Source organism: Misgurnus anguillicaudatus, chromosome 18 (assembly GCF_027580225.2).
Source record: "Misgurnus anguillicaudatus chromosome 18, ASM2758022v2, whole genome shotgun sequence".
NCBI lineage: Eukaryota > Metazoa > Chordata > Actinopteri > Cypriniformes > Cobitidae > Misgurnus > Misgurnus anguillicaudatus.
In genome coordinates this window covers 34,500,349-34,517,331 of record NC_073354.2, presented here as the reverse complement: position 1 = coordinate 34,517,331, position 16,983 = coordinate 34,500,349, and the positions used below count along the sequence as shown (strand labels likewise).

The following is a 16,983-nucleotide window of genomic DNA, read 5'->3' as shown; positions in this document are numbered from 1 at the left end:
TATTCTTTAAAATATTCATAGATACTACACTGATTTTGAACCTTACCATGATAAATATACTTTCACTACAGTTTTATCAATTCATTACAGTTAATACTACAGAATATTAGCTATAGTATACATAAACAAAGTTTAGTAATTATTGCAATACAATACAATATATAGTCCTATAGTTGGCTAAATACTAAAGACAAACCAAATTTGTAATGTAAGAGTCTAGTGTTGTGATATTTCATTAAAGCTATAGCAGTTTTACAATGTGGCAATAAAAAAAAATTAAATGCAGCATGAAGTTAAAACAACTTGTTTTTCAAGTCAATTTAACCTACTATTTTGGGTTTTCACTTAAAAAAGTTGACATAACTTGTTAAGTTAAAGTAACATAAAAATATATGTTGACTTGACAAAAATTATGCATTTTTTACAGTGCAGGGATGCACTGATATATCAGCCTATAATTAGTATCGGCCCACTAACGGACATTGGCTGATTTTTTTAAACAGCTGCGATGATCAGGGCAGATTATATCTGGGCATCAGAACTCATGTTATTATTTTGAATTGAGTGACAATTAGGGCTGGGTATTGTTAGGAATTTCACAATTCGATTCAATTTCGATTCTTGAGGCTTCGATTCAATTCGATATTGATTCGTTTGCTTCGATATCGATTCAATAATAAGTAGATGCACAAGCAATTAAGTATCTGAGTATATTTTTAAATAATGTGTGTAGTATTACTAATGTTTGATCACGTTGATGATGCAGGCTTGATGGCCATCTTTGATCTTTCTGTTTTGAAAAAGTACGTCTTGTACAACGCTGAACGCTCTCACTAGAGTGTTGCGCACAGCGCCGCCACTGGCCAGGGGGGCTAAATCGATTCATAGGATTTGATGAATCGATATTGAATTGAGAAACAAATAATTGCAATGCATTGATGAATCGATATTTTTACCCAGCCCTAGATAACAAAAATTAGAAATTCGTACGCTCGTAAAAAGCAAAACTATCGGTAGAAGATTCTGAATAATTGATTCTGAAATTTTGTAGCGGTGCATGCCCAGTAAATACATTTAAATGTATTGTGGGTTTTTTTAAAGGTGGTGTGTGTAAATTTGAGCGGCATCTAGTGGTGACATTGCAAATTGCAACCAACAGCTAACCTCAATTTCAAAACACATATGGTAGCTGCCATAGGACAAACATGTCTTCGTCTAAGACGACGTAAGGACGAAACGCGCTTTCTAGATCAGTTTGTCCGTTTAGGGCTACTGTAGAAACATGACGGAGACTTCCATGTAAGGGGACGCGTGGTGTATGTAGATAAAATCGTCTCATTTTAAGGTAATAAAAACATTACAGTTCATTATATAAGGTCACCACTAATAATTTAGTTATTTATATTATATTGCATTTCTGTCAAGAGATCCTTCTAAAAGTTACACAATGCACCTTTTTCATTGCCACACTGTAAGACTGCTTTGTAACATCACACTGTAAAAAAAATCGTAGAAATTGCAGATGGGTTGTCGGTAACTTACCGTAGATTTTAATTTATGTTATTTACTGGCAACATTTTGTTCAAAGTTAAATGAACATTTAACATTTACAAGTATTTGTCTTTACAGAGTAAAACTAAAAAAACAGCATCAAGCAAAGCATTCTGGGAAACAAAATCTGAAGCAAAAAACAGAAAAAGGTTGATGATGATTTCTGGTTTCCGGAGTGCTTTGCATGAGGCTGTTATTGTATGGTTTTATTCTGTAGGGATAAAGACTTGTTACTATTTAAAATGTATTTAACTTTGAACAAACTCTTGCAAATAAATAACATAAATTTAAATCGACGGAAAATTACTGGCAACCCAGCTGCAATAACATTGTAATTTCTACAGATTTTTTTTACAGTGCATGTAATGCGCTGTGTGAATAAAATTGACTTATGTAATGGAAGTACAGTATAACATTTAAATATTCATAACTGGGAAAGATTTTATTACGGTGCAATACAATATTATTCATTCAGTTCACTAAAGTTTGTTTATTTGTTTACAAAAATGAATCGAAAGATGAATTTTACTTTGTGCAATTACAGTGAAACTGTAGACAACAGGTGTTGCAAATTTCAGCAAAAGTACTGCACCTGGGATGTTGTAGTTGCTGTGGTAACTGGATGCTGCAGAACGTTAGAAGAAAAGATTTACTGTACTATGAAAAGCAAAGAGGGAATTGGCCAACATGTTCAAAATCAAACAGAGGAATATGTGACTACATTTCCTTTTCATGTATGATAAATGATTTGCAAATAAAATCTTGCATAATTTGTTCTTCTGTAATCGCTCAATGCGTTGTAATAAAATCTTCTATTGAAAAATAATCTATGATATTGTCAGACCAAGCAATGATAAATGCATTTAATTAAAAGACAACATCATAAATCTTTTGAATCATACAGTATGCATAGCCCTGACTATTCTCACCAAATAGAAACATCCACTTGTTTGCTGCTACATGATGCCGGTTTACCCCACGATTAATATTTAAACCAGATTAGTTTCTGCAGCGTCTCAGTATATTTTATCATGGTTATTATCAACCGGACTCTGTCACGCTGTGGTGCATAGCGTATCCATCATGTTTCTCCTCTGCTGTGAAACTTGTAAAGCATGAATCCAATGAATTATAAAGGCATCTTTCCTCTAAATCCCTGCTCATAATTTATTCAGTCAACGGGTGTTGAAGCTTTAGACTGTCACTGTGCATATGTAGACACATAAACAATGGAAAGAATATGGGTAAGCACTATGTACATTTACATTTATGCATTTAGCAGATGCTTTTAACCAAAGCACTTAAAAATGAGAAAACATAAAAGAAGACGACAAAAGCAGAGTCTAACACTATGTTTACAATTAGGTATATATAGCTGAAGTTAGGGGAAAATGAACAACATACAACTTTAAAAAATAAAGGTGTTAAAAAGCAGTGCACTCTTTTAAGGTCTCTTAAAAGGGTGCACTACAAAGACACACGACTGCAGCCTATTATATCGCTCACAAGTGTTCCTGCAGGTGTGCATTGAAAGCGTTCTGCTTTTCATTACAGTTTATGCATAAGAAAGGCTGCTGTGAATGACTCGCTCTTTGTGTGCCGTTGGATGAGCTGTCTGATGCACAAATATAGTCGGGACTAATGCTACGTGTTTCCAAACAAACCCATCATCTGAATTAAAGCTGGAATAAAGGTCTGTCCATCCTAGCAATTACTAATAAAAAGTATGAGATGGTTTTGCATTAGCGTAATGAAAATTGGGGCATGATAATGCTTCATAAAATGAAGAATAGAGAGTCATTAAAATAGTTTTCTTGGACCCTAATTTAACAAAGACTTCAGTACTTGAGTTCTGCTCTCATTGGGAAAGCTCTAGAGATGCTTATACTGTACTGTATGTGTGAAAATAAAAAATTTCAGACAGAATAGATAACAGAGACTGTAATAGAGACTGAAATGTTCAGTTCTTTCTCACTTCATTCAATGAAACAGCTTTATAATTCATCAAAGCATGTTTCAGGCCAACCAAAAAGTCTTTTGACGCAGTACATCACAAATCTTTAGCTGACTGTAGGTGTTATGTAAGACCGATTGCAAGTTTTTATACATTGCATGCACTTTGGCACAGATGTAACCGAGAGATTGTGAGAAATAGACAGTTTTACGTTAAAAGGATAGTTCACCCAAAATTCTAAATTGTGTTATCATTTTCTCACTCTCATGTTGTTACAAAACTGTATAAATTTCGTTGTTTTGATGAACACAAGATATTTTGAGGAATGTTTGTGTTCATGAGCCCCATTCACTTCCACCGTATTCTTTTTTCCTACTATGGAAGTGAATGAGGCTCATAATTGGTTTGGTTACAATTAAAATATCTTCTTTTGTGTTCATCAAAAAATATATATTTATACATGAGAAAATTATGACAGAATTTTAATTTTCGGGTGAATATCTCTTTAATACAATGATGTGAATTTCTGCTGTATCTAGAGGAACGGTTCCTTAAAGAAGTGTTAGCTAGCACTTATATTTTTGAGCATTTTCTGAAAAACGACAACTCCAAACTAAAACATCTGCAGCTCTTAAACCCTATGGTCTATATTCATAATTCTGGTCTTGTTTGAAACTAGACACTTGACATATTGTTGCCTAATAGTCATAACAACTCAGAGTAGTAAAGAAACAGAGTAAAACAAGGTAAAATATACATTAAATTACTTCCGTTTTTCTTTAAATAACATTCACTTAGCAAAAAAGGTATGAAATGGTCATGTGAGACACCTGGGGACACCATATAGGTGAACTGAATGTCTGACCATGCTGTGATTCAAATTTGAGAATGATACTCCAAAAAATGTTGTTTCTGTGAGCTTTTATTTCAAAAAAGTCCAGGCGTCCTTTCAGAAAAAGTGCACTTGGAAACTCCAAATATACACATGATAACAATATGACATGATTATAAAAAGAAAATGAGTCAGGACTACATATTACATTATGTATATCAATTCAGAACTTCTCTGCCCACCAAAGCACATAGAAAAAACTATTTCAGAAAAAAACATTTGCACATTATATCAAAATACTTGCTATTTTGAATATGGTCGCTCATGAATGCACTCCAGATTCCAGTCCTCCTGTATCAGCTGAAGTCCTGTTTTACATCACATCACATCACACACACACACACACACACACAAAGCAAGAGAGGATTTTAGTTTGAGTCAAAAGTTAGAGACATACAACTATTTGTATGAGAAACTATGATGTAATATACATGAACATAATACATATACACAAACACACACACATTACATGAATATATTTATTTATAATTACAAATGTCTTATGTTTGCCAAATAACCTATATTTCTCAGCTGGTAATACTCATATTTTCCACCACATATCTTATTTTCTAGTTTTTAGTTTGTATATTCTGTGCATTTGATTCATATAGCTATAAATATGATGCATTTATATAACATGTCATACAAAAACGAAACCATGTAAAACTCGTATATTAGTCATCTCCAGTGTTACTTTATAATCGAAACAGCTAACATGAAACAAGAAATGTAACGTAAATCAACAAAAGAATCCACTTACTTTATCCAAGCGAGCGCAGCTGAGCTCATAATCCGGTCCATCTCTCCTCGACGACGCGCTTTGTTTACATCCAGTCTTGCATTGTTGATCCGCGATCATGCTCTTTATCAACTTCTCCAAAACACTTTCAACACAAAAAAGTCATCTGTAGTCCACGATCCACAATGGAGATGTTATATCTAACATTTGAAGAGGTTTCTCAGCGGCTCCGGAGAGCTTAGCCGGCTGCTATGCTACCCAAACAAACAAACGCGCACGGAGGGGGCGTGGGCATTTCTCTCCATGCGCTTCTGTAGATTTGCGCAGAAGTACACTTTACTGACGTAAGTGGAATCCTTGTAATCGTTTCATGATTGGTTACTTCCTCTGTCAATCAAAGCTTTGCTCACTATGCATTGGCTGGCTTTGTTTTGGTGTAATCCAGTCAAAAGCCTATGGTAAACTGAAGGACATCTATCTAGGCAAATCATTGATCGCATGAGATTTTGAGTTGTCAAACCTTTTCTGATAGGACAAAACAGAAAAATAGGGCGGGATATTTATCTGAACAGTCTAACGAAGCAGGAAGAGATGGATTTTCACTGATAAAAATCGATATTTGATAGAAAATAAACATGATCGATCATACTTAGCGGACGCGCGGATGTAAACAAAGGAGGATATTGCTGGATTTCTCACTATTTTTCATTGTTTTGGATTTAAACGTGGGATGCTTTTTGAAGAGTGGACCCTTACCTTGCAATGTACGTTGAAGTTTTTGGGAATTGTCAGAAATTGTCAGAACCATATGGCAAGCCATGTGAGTACCCACAAATTTTTTTATATGCATTCCGTCTGCATTTCATTTAATTTTTTCCACACCAGTGTATTGATTGCAAAAATAAGCTCAGAACATGAATTTGGAGTGTTTAAACTTTCAAATAATGCAAAGTTTATGATTGTTGATTGAATATTTGATGTTAAACAAAGTACAAAAACACGTAAAAACGCCCCCTAGGGCCCGTCGCCGGGCCGGTGCGTGTTAACAAGTTTTAACAAACAAAGACTTTGTGTTTATTTGTAGTGATAAAAAGTTTATTTGATTATCCACACTATTCCTGGGGGCGCTGCTGTAGAAATGATTATGGGTGGAACTTCCGGTTAGAGAGCGGAAGCAGAAGTAAGCGAGTTAGTCACAGGTGTATGGTGCGTAGCTAACTGTTATAAGCCGTTATTTTCTGAAGTAAGTGTTTCTAGATTGAAAAGTACTGCAATTTGACAATTTCTGTTTTATTTTGTTTTTATTATTTTCGATGGCGTTGCGTTCCTCTGGTACCTGTTGCGCTGTTCGCGGCTGTACGAACAACCAGACTAAGCTAAATATGTGGCTTCAACAACAGTGTGTTGAACATGTACCAAAAACAAAAAGAGATTGTCCTTGTGACAAACGGTACAGTTTCCATCGCCTACCAACAGACGAGGAATTCAAAAGAATCTGGCTGAAAAACCTAAACTTGAAGAAACCGCCCAAAACACTGTATGTGTGTTCATTTCATTTTGTCGACAAAAAACCAACGGAGGAAAACCCGCATCCTACTTTGTGGTTGGGCTACGAAAGACCACCAGAGAAGAAACGCCGGGTTCTCAAAAGGATTTACAGCAGTCCCACGAGAACATCAGGTATGATTTCATATGTAGGGAGAACACAGTAGTGCTTGTCAGTAAATGGCAACCAGTTAGTTTGACTGATTGATACAGTTTGCAGGGCAGTATGTTTACAGTGGACAGTTTTTAGAATGTAGAAAAAACGCTGATGGAGTTTTAATAGAGAAAGAAACAAGAAACAATTCTAGTTTCACTGTTATTTATAAAATTGATCGACCTACTAATCTCTGTGTAAAAATAATATGATGCTGCCATCTTTATATAGTCGTTTTTACACCCCTGTAAATTTGCTCCTATTCTCAGATTTTAAAAAAATGACCCCCTGTACAAAATAGTAGATTATTCAGAAAATATACATCTGTGACATTTAATATTTTTACTTTAATCACTATTTATGTTTTTGTTTTCTTCAGAAAAAAATATTAACAAAATAAAAAATTGAGCCGGGGAAGTTTCTGAAATTTGGTTGATTTGATACAGAATGACCCTTCTCAAAAACTAAAGCTAAACTGCATATCATAAAGCACAATCCAATAATGATGAATTAAAAATATCTGTAATACCCTAAAACTGTAAACTGTATTGTTACCCTCAGATGAGCGTGATGGGTCGGAAGAGATGAATGGAGATGAGGAGTCGTGCACTACATTAAAGCCCTCTTGTGATGTCCAAACACAGTGGTTAGACCCAGAGATGGAGGACCACACCTATTCAAAAAGGCAAACCATCATCTGCAGAGCAAGCACTACACCAATTCCAAGATTATCATGCCCTGTCGCAGATAGTATTTTGAAGAGTGATGCAGACTCCCTCTTGTATACAGGGATTCCACACATTGCGTTTCAAACCCTTGTAACCTGCCTACAACCATTTGCTCCTTCTTCTTCATCCATGCCTGTTGTGGACCAAATCCTAATGACCTTAATGAAACTTAGGCTAAACCTTGTCATGGCTGATTTAGCACGCAGATTTAAAACATCGCAAGGTCAGGTAAGCAAGACTGTTGGAATCTGGATAGACATAATGGCTGAACACACCAAGGATCTTGTTATCTGGTTGCCTTGTGAAACAATCAAAGCTATGTTGCCGGAAGCTTTTAAAGAACACTTTTCCAACACAACCTGTGTAATTGACTGCTCGGAGACTGTTTTACAGAAAGCCAAAAACCTGGACTCTAGAAGTGAATCATACAGCCACTACTATGCCAACAACACTGTGAAATATTTAGTGGCAATTTCTCCCTCTGGAATAATCATGTTTATTTCAGATGCATATGGTGGCAAATGCAGTGACCGGTACATAACACAGAACTCAGGGTTTTTGGACTATTTGCGTCCTGGAAATGAGGTTATGGGGGATCGGGGTTTCACAATCAGGGATTTGCTGGAGGAGCGTAGAGTGAACTTAATCATTCCAGCATTTACACGCAAAGGATGCCAGCTGACCAACGAGGAGGTAACACATACACGGCGCATTGCTCATGCCCGCATTCATGTTGAACGGGCAATAAGGCGTCTGAAGGTGTACAAGATTCTTTCACAAACAGTGCCAATTAGCTTGATCCCAAAAATTGATAAAATTCTCAAGATCTGTGCTGGTCTAGTGAATTTAAGAAGTGAGCTTATTTCAAGTGAAAAGTGAGAACGAGAAGATATTTATTATTGCATTTCAACACACACACACACACACACATTCATTTAATTTTTTATGACACAATGTATAACTTTTGTATCTTACATATGTAATTAATATACCTTTCTAATGCCTTGCATTTTTAATACTTATTTTTGTAATACTAATTTTTATTTTAAAGGGATAATTCACCCAAAAATGAAAGTTCTGTTGTCATTTACTCATCCTTGGGTTGTTTTAATCTGTATGAATTTCTTTTTTCTGATGAACACAAAAGTAAACGCACATCATATAGTGTCAACGACTTCCATAGTAGGAAAAACTATTTTGTAAATATTGTAATAAAGGATAACATTAAAAATGAAGGTAAGCACACACTTGATGTACTTCATCATATTTTTTTAATTACTACTATTGGAAGTCAATGGACACTATATGCTGTGCGTTTACCATCATTTCTCATACTATCTTCTTTTGTGTTCATCAGAAAAAAGAAATTCATGCAGGTTTGGAACAACATGAGGATGAGTAAATGATGACAGAACTTTAATTATTGGGTGAACTATCCCTTTAACTACATTTTTGTTTTCATATTGATGCTTTCATTCAGTACTCTTAATGTTTGTGATGTATACTAGTTATAACACCTGGTATCTGCTTACTGTATTTTCAAAAGATCCAGGTATTTGGGGCAGAGCTTCAATTTCTTTGCAACAAAATCATCCACTAATCTTGGAAGCATGTGTAAAAAATAAAAATTCTGGAGGTGTTTCATGTGTGCATCTGTATATTTTTTGTCAAATGAAATGTCTAACTCCAGGTGCTCAGTTGATGTCCAGATAACCAGCTTGCAGCTCTGCAGCCCCAGGCACATCATTGTCAGCTGGATCTGGAAGAATAAATGTAAAATAAAATAGCTTACATTTTGTTATGAGTATCAACAAGTATTTCTCCCAGTATTTTAAATCTTTAAAAAATAATAATAATTTCAGCCACCTGGAGGTAGTATCCACTTTGCCCATTGGGAAGGATGAGATACTTCCCATCACTTAAGCATCTGATGTCACCATTTGGCCGACTAAGAAATTCTGCAAGTGACGTGGCACTCTTTAGGGGACACTTTATCTCAAGAAGCTGTGTGGAGTCCAAAATTCCATCTGGGCTGGCTGCAAACCAGGGATGGTCAGGACACACCACCAGGCCTTTCCTCTCCACAGTGTGCCCATGAGCCTCCATGAGCTGTATGGCTATATCCTCATTTTCTTTTCCATATTTAGTTGCAGTATTGCCAGTGAAGGTGGGATGCAAGTGTTCATTCAGGAATTTTTGTGGGTTAGTAGTGCTTCGTTTAGGGGCTCTCTTTGCTGTGCTCGCAGTTAATCGCAGTTTCCTTGCATCATGCCAAAGTTGTGATGCACTCTGGACCTGTGTCTCTTCGGTCAACTTTTCCATCTGAGCAGGGCTTAGTTGAATATAGGTTTCATAAAAAGTGAGACACTTCTTACAGGTTAGTGCTGTTTCATGTTCTGTATGTGGTATCTGTAGATCACACTGGCTCTGAGAAGAGTCATTATTCTCTACATCTAATCTATAACACAGCTGAAGGAGACCATTTGTCTGTAGATTAAAAAGTGGGGCCATCACAGAAGAACTGACATAAGTTTTAAATTCTGAGTGATTCTTGAAAAGTTTGGGGGCTGCTTCTGTGGATGACACACTTAAAGGATCTGGTGCTGATGAGCCTGGATGAATGTGGTCTGTTTTATGACGTTTGAAATTAATGTGCTTCACTTTTTTCTGCTCTACATTCTTCCTTGTGCCTGCATTCCACTTCCTCTGCACATCAGTACATGATATCCCTGTCTTTCCCTGTCTAACTGCATTTTAACCTACATTAGCAAATGTTACATTACAAAATACACTCAGCAGTTGCAAGCTGATTCAATTAAATTCACATTTATTTGTATGTAAAATCCACATTTATTTATTTATTTGCCTTTCACAATACAAATCATTTAAAAGCAGCTTTACAGAAAATGCATGCCTGCATTACAATTTAGAGTGAGCTTTTATCAAAGGTGACTGTGTACAAGTAATGTCTTTCATAAATGTGCATATACATATTTAATGCAGAAACTGAGCTCACTTAAGTAATGAATACATGTTTGTTGATAAAATTATTTTTTAATTGTTAACATTATTAAGATTTAACAGGCAAACTGACATTACAAAACTATCAGAAGTGTCAACATTTTACCTTCCAAAGTATTGCAGCTGCGTGGCTGCAAGATCGCCCTCGTCCCGCAACACATGAACACCCTGCCGTTTGTATTTCACCTGACGATGAAACTAAAACCCAGGCCTGGTGATGTGGAACTTTAAGGCTCTGACTAGGCACTATGTCTGCTTTAAGATAGACAAGATTATGTCCTAACTCCTTTAACAAAACGCGACCGACTTTATTGCTGTGTAAGTACTGATAAGCCTCGGAGCTTTTCAGATTGTTCATTGCTTCACCGTCCGTAGCAACGGAGTCAATAAAGTAGCTAAATATACTAGTGTATGTTATCTGAGGCCACTTCTTCAGGTCGTCCTCCCAACCCTCAACAGAAGAAGGTAGAGGTATAATAATATTATTATTTTTGAGGTGTAACAAGCTATGTTCCCACATTTTTAGGTTAACGCTTGTGACCGTGACCATGAAAAACGCCGGTTCCGGTTAAGTGACAGAACGCGCCGGAAGTCGCACCCACAATTCGCGCAAAGCGTCATGGGGCGTAGGAATACTGTGGATAAAAGGGTATGAAAGAAATGGTGGCAGATATAATTTAGCACTTCTGCAACAAAAATAATGAGGAATATACGAGTAAAATATTTTGATGATAAAAAAACTTTTAATCAACTTTTCAATCATAAAGAAAAGTTTTAATGTTATGTTTTTTGTTTTGTTTTTCTCCAAAACAAAAATATCTATTACTTTGGGAATTACATTTTTATGGATTTTATAACATTTATAATTTGTTTTTGTTAGATCTGTATCATGTTATTATACTTTTTGAAATACAGCAGAAACTATCTCTAAAGTCACAATCTATCATGAAGAATTGAATGTTTGACGTTTGTTATTTTTCTTATGCAGAGTAGATTAAACATATGTTATCAGACTACTGTATGACAAGGCAATTTATCACCAAATACTAAGAAGTGCAGTAAAATATATCTGTACCCTAGTTTTTACTTTAGTGTATGACAGTAGTCTTATTATCTTTGTTTTGAATACAATTTTATGCTTAGATGTATCATAAGGTAAATATTTTTGAAACTATGCTTAAGAAACATAAATTCAACTTAAAGAATTTGGTTCCAAACCACGATAAACGGCACTAAAAAAAAAAATAACCGCCAAAATCGATATTGTATCAGGTCAGTATTAAAACGCCAATTCTTCATTTTACGCAAAATCCAATATCCGCCGCCTTATTCTGTCATCTTTTTTCCATTTTTTCCAAACCGCAATAAATGGAAGTCCTCCTTCTCTGCAGAATGCAATAAATCTGCTTAACAAATCACAGCGCACCATTTCATGCATTGTAAACAATAATAGCTGCGCTTTGAATACACACTGAATCCTAGTTCTTCTTATCTACTTTTAACTTCATGATCAACAAACAAACAAAAACAAAATAATACTTTTGATGGCGTTGATAAACCTGTGGTGGTTTTCTGTGGTGCAGAAAAAACGTAAGCCATCAAAATCAAATAATTTACATGAGAGGCACTCAGGCAAAGGAAAATGCCGGCTGTCGCTTGTTCTCCCGACAGCATCAAGCTTCTGTCATGCTAACACATTGACCTCAGGGGATCTTATGAAAAACTTTACATTATTTTACGTGAAGTCAACAAAAATCGAGCAGAACCAAAACATTTTACAGCTGATCGCTGTCAAAGTTCATCGACGACGTCCCAAGGATTACAGCAGCAATGACAGTGTTTTTAATATGACAAAGTAAGTGTTTTGATTAATGCCATTAATGTTATTTTTTTTAATCAGTGTATACCACTAGTCAACTAAATGAATATAACATGGCAAAGATGAATGCACATTTATATTGATTCAATAAATTTATAGCATTTTGGAAAAAACATCATGAATTTATTGCATTTTGCGGGAAAAAAAATAATCAGTTTTTATAATAAATCTTTGAAAATCAAATTATGGATTTGAATTTTTAATGTTATTATAACCTAAAGATGCTATGAGAAAGTTTGTAACAAATAGTGGTTTTCATCATGTCACTTTCTTGGTATAGAAAACACATTTTTCCCCAAATTGGTCAAAATGAATTTATTGCGTTTTGAAACTAAACTCTTCATTTTATCAACCCAGCTTTGGATCAAAAAGGGATGAACCCATACTGTAAAAAAAGTCCGTAAAAATTTCAATGTTATTGCAGCTGGGTTGCCGGTAATTTACCATAGATTTACATTTATGTTATTTACTGGCAAGAGTTTGTTCAAAGTTAAATAAATTTTAAATATTAACAAGTCTTTATCTTTACAGAATAAAACTATACAATAACAGCCTCATGCAAAGCATTCTGGGAACCAGAAATCATCATCAACCTTTTTCTGTTTTTTGCTTCAGATTTTGTTTCCCAGAATGTTTTGCTTGATGCTGTTTTTTAGTTTTACTCTGTAAAGACAAAGACTTGTAAATGTTTAATGTTCATTTAACTTTGAACAAAATGTTGCCAGTAAATAACATAAATTTAAATCTACGGTAAATTACCGGCAACTCAGCTGCAATTTCTACGGATTTTTTTTACAGTGCAACCTGCCAGCTTGTAATTGAAACCACACTATTAAAAGTGAATTTTGGATCTACTTTACAAAACATTTTCAATTGGTAACACCTAAAATATTTGAGATTTATCAAATTAAAATTTTCACATAAATTGAGAAATTTAAGTTGAAAAAATGTCAATTTTTTTAGGTGTTATCAATTGTGAATTAACAGTGTGGGTTGTGTAATCAAAATGCAGTGTTGTTTTAACCTATTGTTGGGTCAAATGTAAAAAAATTCTGGGTTAATTATTTAACCCAATGGCATGGGTTTGTCCCTTTTTATGTTTAAGCATTTTGAGCACTTCAAGTGAAGTTGTATATAAAAGGGAAGCTATATAATTGAAGTTATATAAAAATGTATGCTTAATAGAGATCTAATCCATGAATACATTACTGCTTAACCTACAGGTTTAAAGAAAACGTTGTATAAGCAAACCTCTGATGCAAAGGTCAAAGACTTGTAAAGAACCATGTGAGAATTGACAAGCTAACTGACTGATATCAGACATCTGATGTCCTCCGCCTCCGGTCATTCAGATAATCTGATGAATTCAGTTCTCTAGAGACACAATCAAGGAAAAGTAAAGTTGATACCTGTTGTCTGCCTTGACAGACAATATCAGCCAATGATTTGACTTAATTCAATCGTTCCCAAATGTTTCCACATCAAAATGACCTACTGATCCACTTTAATTCATTAATGAGCCCATGGGCCATGTTTGTCAACTGATCGTACCCAGCTGCCCTATCTGAAATCAATCAGACATCACAGGTACCTCTGTTCTCAATGGATCACAATGAGAATTCACTGTGACAAAGGAGTTGAACTGTTCAGCAGACCGAACCCACAGGGCGATGCATGAAGCATAAGTCTCCAGTTTGGATAATATGGTCTGATGGTGGTATAAACATTCGGGTGACCTACAGCACTGTGGAAAACTAAATGAGGACAGAAGAAAATGTTAGACTTCATCATTCAGTCATGTGCCAAGATCTTTTGGTGAAGATGAGGATTGTCAGTGAGTCTGATCCAATGTGCTGTGGTTTCTTTAAAAAGAGAAAAGGATTTAAAGTCAACAATGCTATACCATCAGGTAAACATTAAACTTTTAATACAAGGATCATTCAAGTCTGGGACTCAAATACTATAACACAGATATCATTTCTTAAAGTCAATGTTTAACACTGACCCAAATAAAACGACTCTTGCCTATTCAACCTAACCTACCAAAACAAAATTAAGATTGAATTTAGCCCTGCTGGCTTTTCTTATTGATTTCATTACATGTATACAACTGATTTTCATGTAATTCAGAGCATCAGTTAGTCCTAAACATGTAAATGAAAACATTCAGAATGAATCACATCACTTGTTGATGTAAATTAAAGTAAACTGTATATAATAAGATCTTTCATTAAATCTCGCATATCTGTTTTTGTAGTTCTTCTTTATATTGGCCACCTATAAGAAGAGCAAAGCACCTGTGCTTTTATTTCGGTTCTGTGTTATTCTGTGTAGGGCGAACATGTTTGTTTGTTCGCAAGCATAGTTTAAAGCCTCCTCTCCGCTCAAAATAATCGAAATGTGAAGGTCTCATATGTACAAAGGCTCAACAAGGCCCAGCGTCTGATGTGCAAATGAATGGAACCGTATGCGGCCCTGGACATTTTCAAATGCAAATGGCCCACAAATGATGTCAGATTCATTATAATTGTTGCAGTCTGATTTACATTAAACTCTTATGCTGCTGTTCACACGGGTGGAGCCCCTGATGTTATTATGCACATCGGTCCATCAGTCTCATCTATGAATAGCCTGTTAAGAGTTATAAAGTGGTTTTGGATATTTGTAGCTTAGACTGCACTAGAATGATCTGGTTCATTTTAAATGTGCGTCAGGAAAAATTGCATGTATAATTGCTTAGAAAACTAATAGCAATAATAATAGAATTATTAATGATTGCTTGGCAACCCCTAATTAAGCAGTGAAGTTCAAGATCAATCACGCATAATATTGTCTTACACCGAATATACTTAGATTGTTTGTTTACATTGGCCTTAAGGGAATCTTTGATATAACTAAATGCATGGGCTTTAATTGCTCCCATAAGATTTCTCTGCATTGTAACACACCAAATAAATCTAAAGAGCTTAAACACACAATAGTTCACTTGAAGAATCGCTTTAATCGTACTGTTATTGTTTATCTGTTGAAAAATGGCCTAACACACGCAGACACACACAAACACACACAATGTCTAAGAGCTTTTTGACTGTTTCAGCATTTTTTTCTTTACATTTGAGAACTGAAAGTCTATCCAAATTTGCTTATCCCCAAAATGAGGATATGTGCTTACTCTCTTATATATTGAAAAAAATCTGCGTTATTAGAATGACTCAAATAGTTGACTCAAATAGTTAAATCATATTTTTACCATCTCATTTGATATTTTTAAACAGCAGAGATTTAATGGAATTAGTGACATTCACATCAGGCCACTAGGCGGAGCTGTTTCACTGTTTTTACCAGTGCATGAAATGCATAGGCCAATGGTCAAATTTATATTTGTTGAATTGCAAATGATGGTTTTGAACATTCAGAGAAAATGTATTTAAAATTAAATACAAATATTAAAATGATTTTGCATGCATTGTTAAATGATTTTAAACAAATGCAACTCTTTCATGTTCACACCAATTTTTTAATTTTCCACTTGCTACATACAAAATGTGTATTGTCAAGTCACACTCTAAGGTTTTAAGTTTTATTGTATGCATTTAATTTCGAAATACAGAAGTTAGCTAATAGTAAAAAAAGATAATCTATCAGCTTTCTGAAGATTGCTGAAGATTGTTGAAGAAAAGAAAATTGCACACAACTAGTCAAAATTCTTTATCACACAAAGCTTCTTTTACAGAGAAAACATAAGGTTTCTATTTTACTTCTCTTTTTGCAAAATACAAATAAGCAAGGAAAACCACCAAGTGTTTTTGAAAAGGTTTGTGTTTTCTTAAGTGTTGATTTGGGTGTGGGGGTGTAATGTACTAAAAGCTGTTCTAGACACATCAAGACAAGGATAAACCAGCATGAGGAAGATTCAGCAACAAACTGCCTCATTAAATATGTATTATACCGCATTCTCATTCATTCAGATGTGCTAATCACTTTCCAAATACCCAGCATTCACCATTCTGGGAGCAATAGGATTCAGTTCAAAAGATCCATTGTTTTATACCATTCAATGGCTCACCCAGGCAACAGGAAGACCATGGCAGTAAACATCCATCTTAAAGAAATTAAGGGCAACACAAATCCAAACCAAATAAAACAAAGATTTGTCTATGCTAATGTGTTGTGTTGTTTCCTCATTATCACTATATATTCCCTAAACTTTTTCTGAAGCACGTATCTCTGTTATGCAATCTGTTTTAGAAGGTGTTGTGTGCGATAAACCATTATGCAACTAGTTCAAAACCAATAGTGAAAGTTAGTTCACTGGAAAAATCGATGCCCCCACTTTCATCATTTCATGGTCATTTGAGCTTTCTGACCTTTGACTTTTTTTAGAATATTTTGGTAAAAACTGTAAAATATAAATAGCTTTATTTTGCTTCTCTGTTTGGGTCTGTTAATTTATAAAATAATTATTAAAAATAGTTAATCAGATTCGCTGATTTTATGTATTTACTATGTATTTATATTTT

At 34.9% G+C, this 16,983-nt stretch overlaps 1 protein-coding gene and 1 long non-coding RNA gene across 3 annotated transcripts; one reads left to right on the top strand and one right to left on the bottom strand.

Moving 5' to 3' along the window:
* Positions 1-4,409: 4,409 nt before the first annotated feature.
* LOC141350349 (uncharacterized) lies at positions 4,410-5,480 on the bottom strand. The gene is made up of 2 exons (XR_012358460.1): positions 5,158-5,480; positions 4,410-4,705 (listed from the first exon to the last, which is right to left on the bottom strand). It is a non-coding gene; the product is annotated as an uncharacterized lncRNA (long non-coding RNA).
* Positions 5,481-6,245: 765 nt separating this feature from the next.
* LOC129420884 (uncharacterized) lies at positions 6,246-9,203 on the top strand. Of its 2 annotated transcripts, XM_055176040.2 has the most exons (3): positions 6,247-6,342; positions 6,507-6,816; positions 7,397-9,203. In XM_055176040.2, the coding sequence occupies exons 1-3, from the start codon at positions 6,340-6,342 to the stop codon at positions 8,440-8,442; spliced, it is 1,359 nt and encodes a 452-aa protein (XP_055032015.1). In that variant the 5' UTR covers positions 6,247-6,339; the 3' UTR covers positions 8,443-9,203. The 2 variants fall into 2 exon arrangements, with proteins under 2 accessions (XP_055032014.1, XP_055032015.1); XM_055176039.2 differs by having other exon boundaries at positions 6,246-6,816.
* The last annotated feature ends 7,780 nt before the right edge of the window (positions 9,204-16,983 follow it).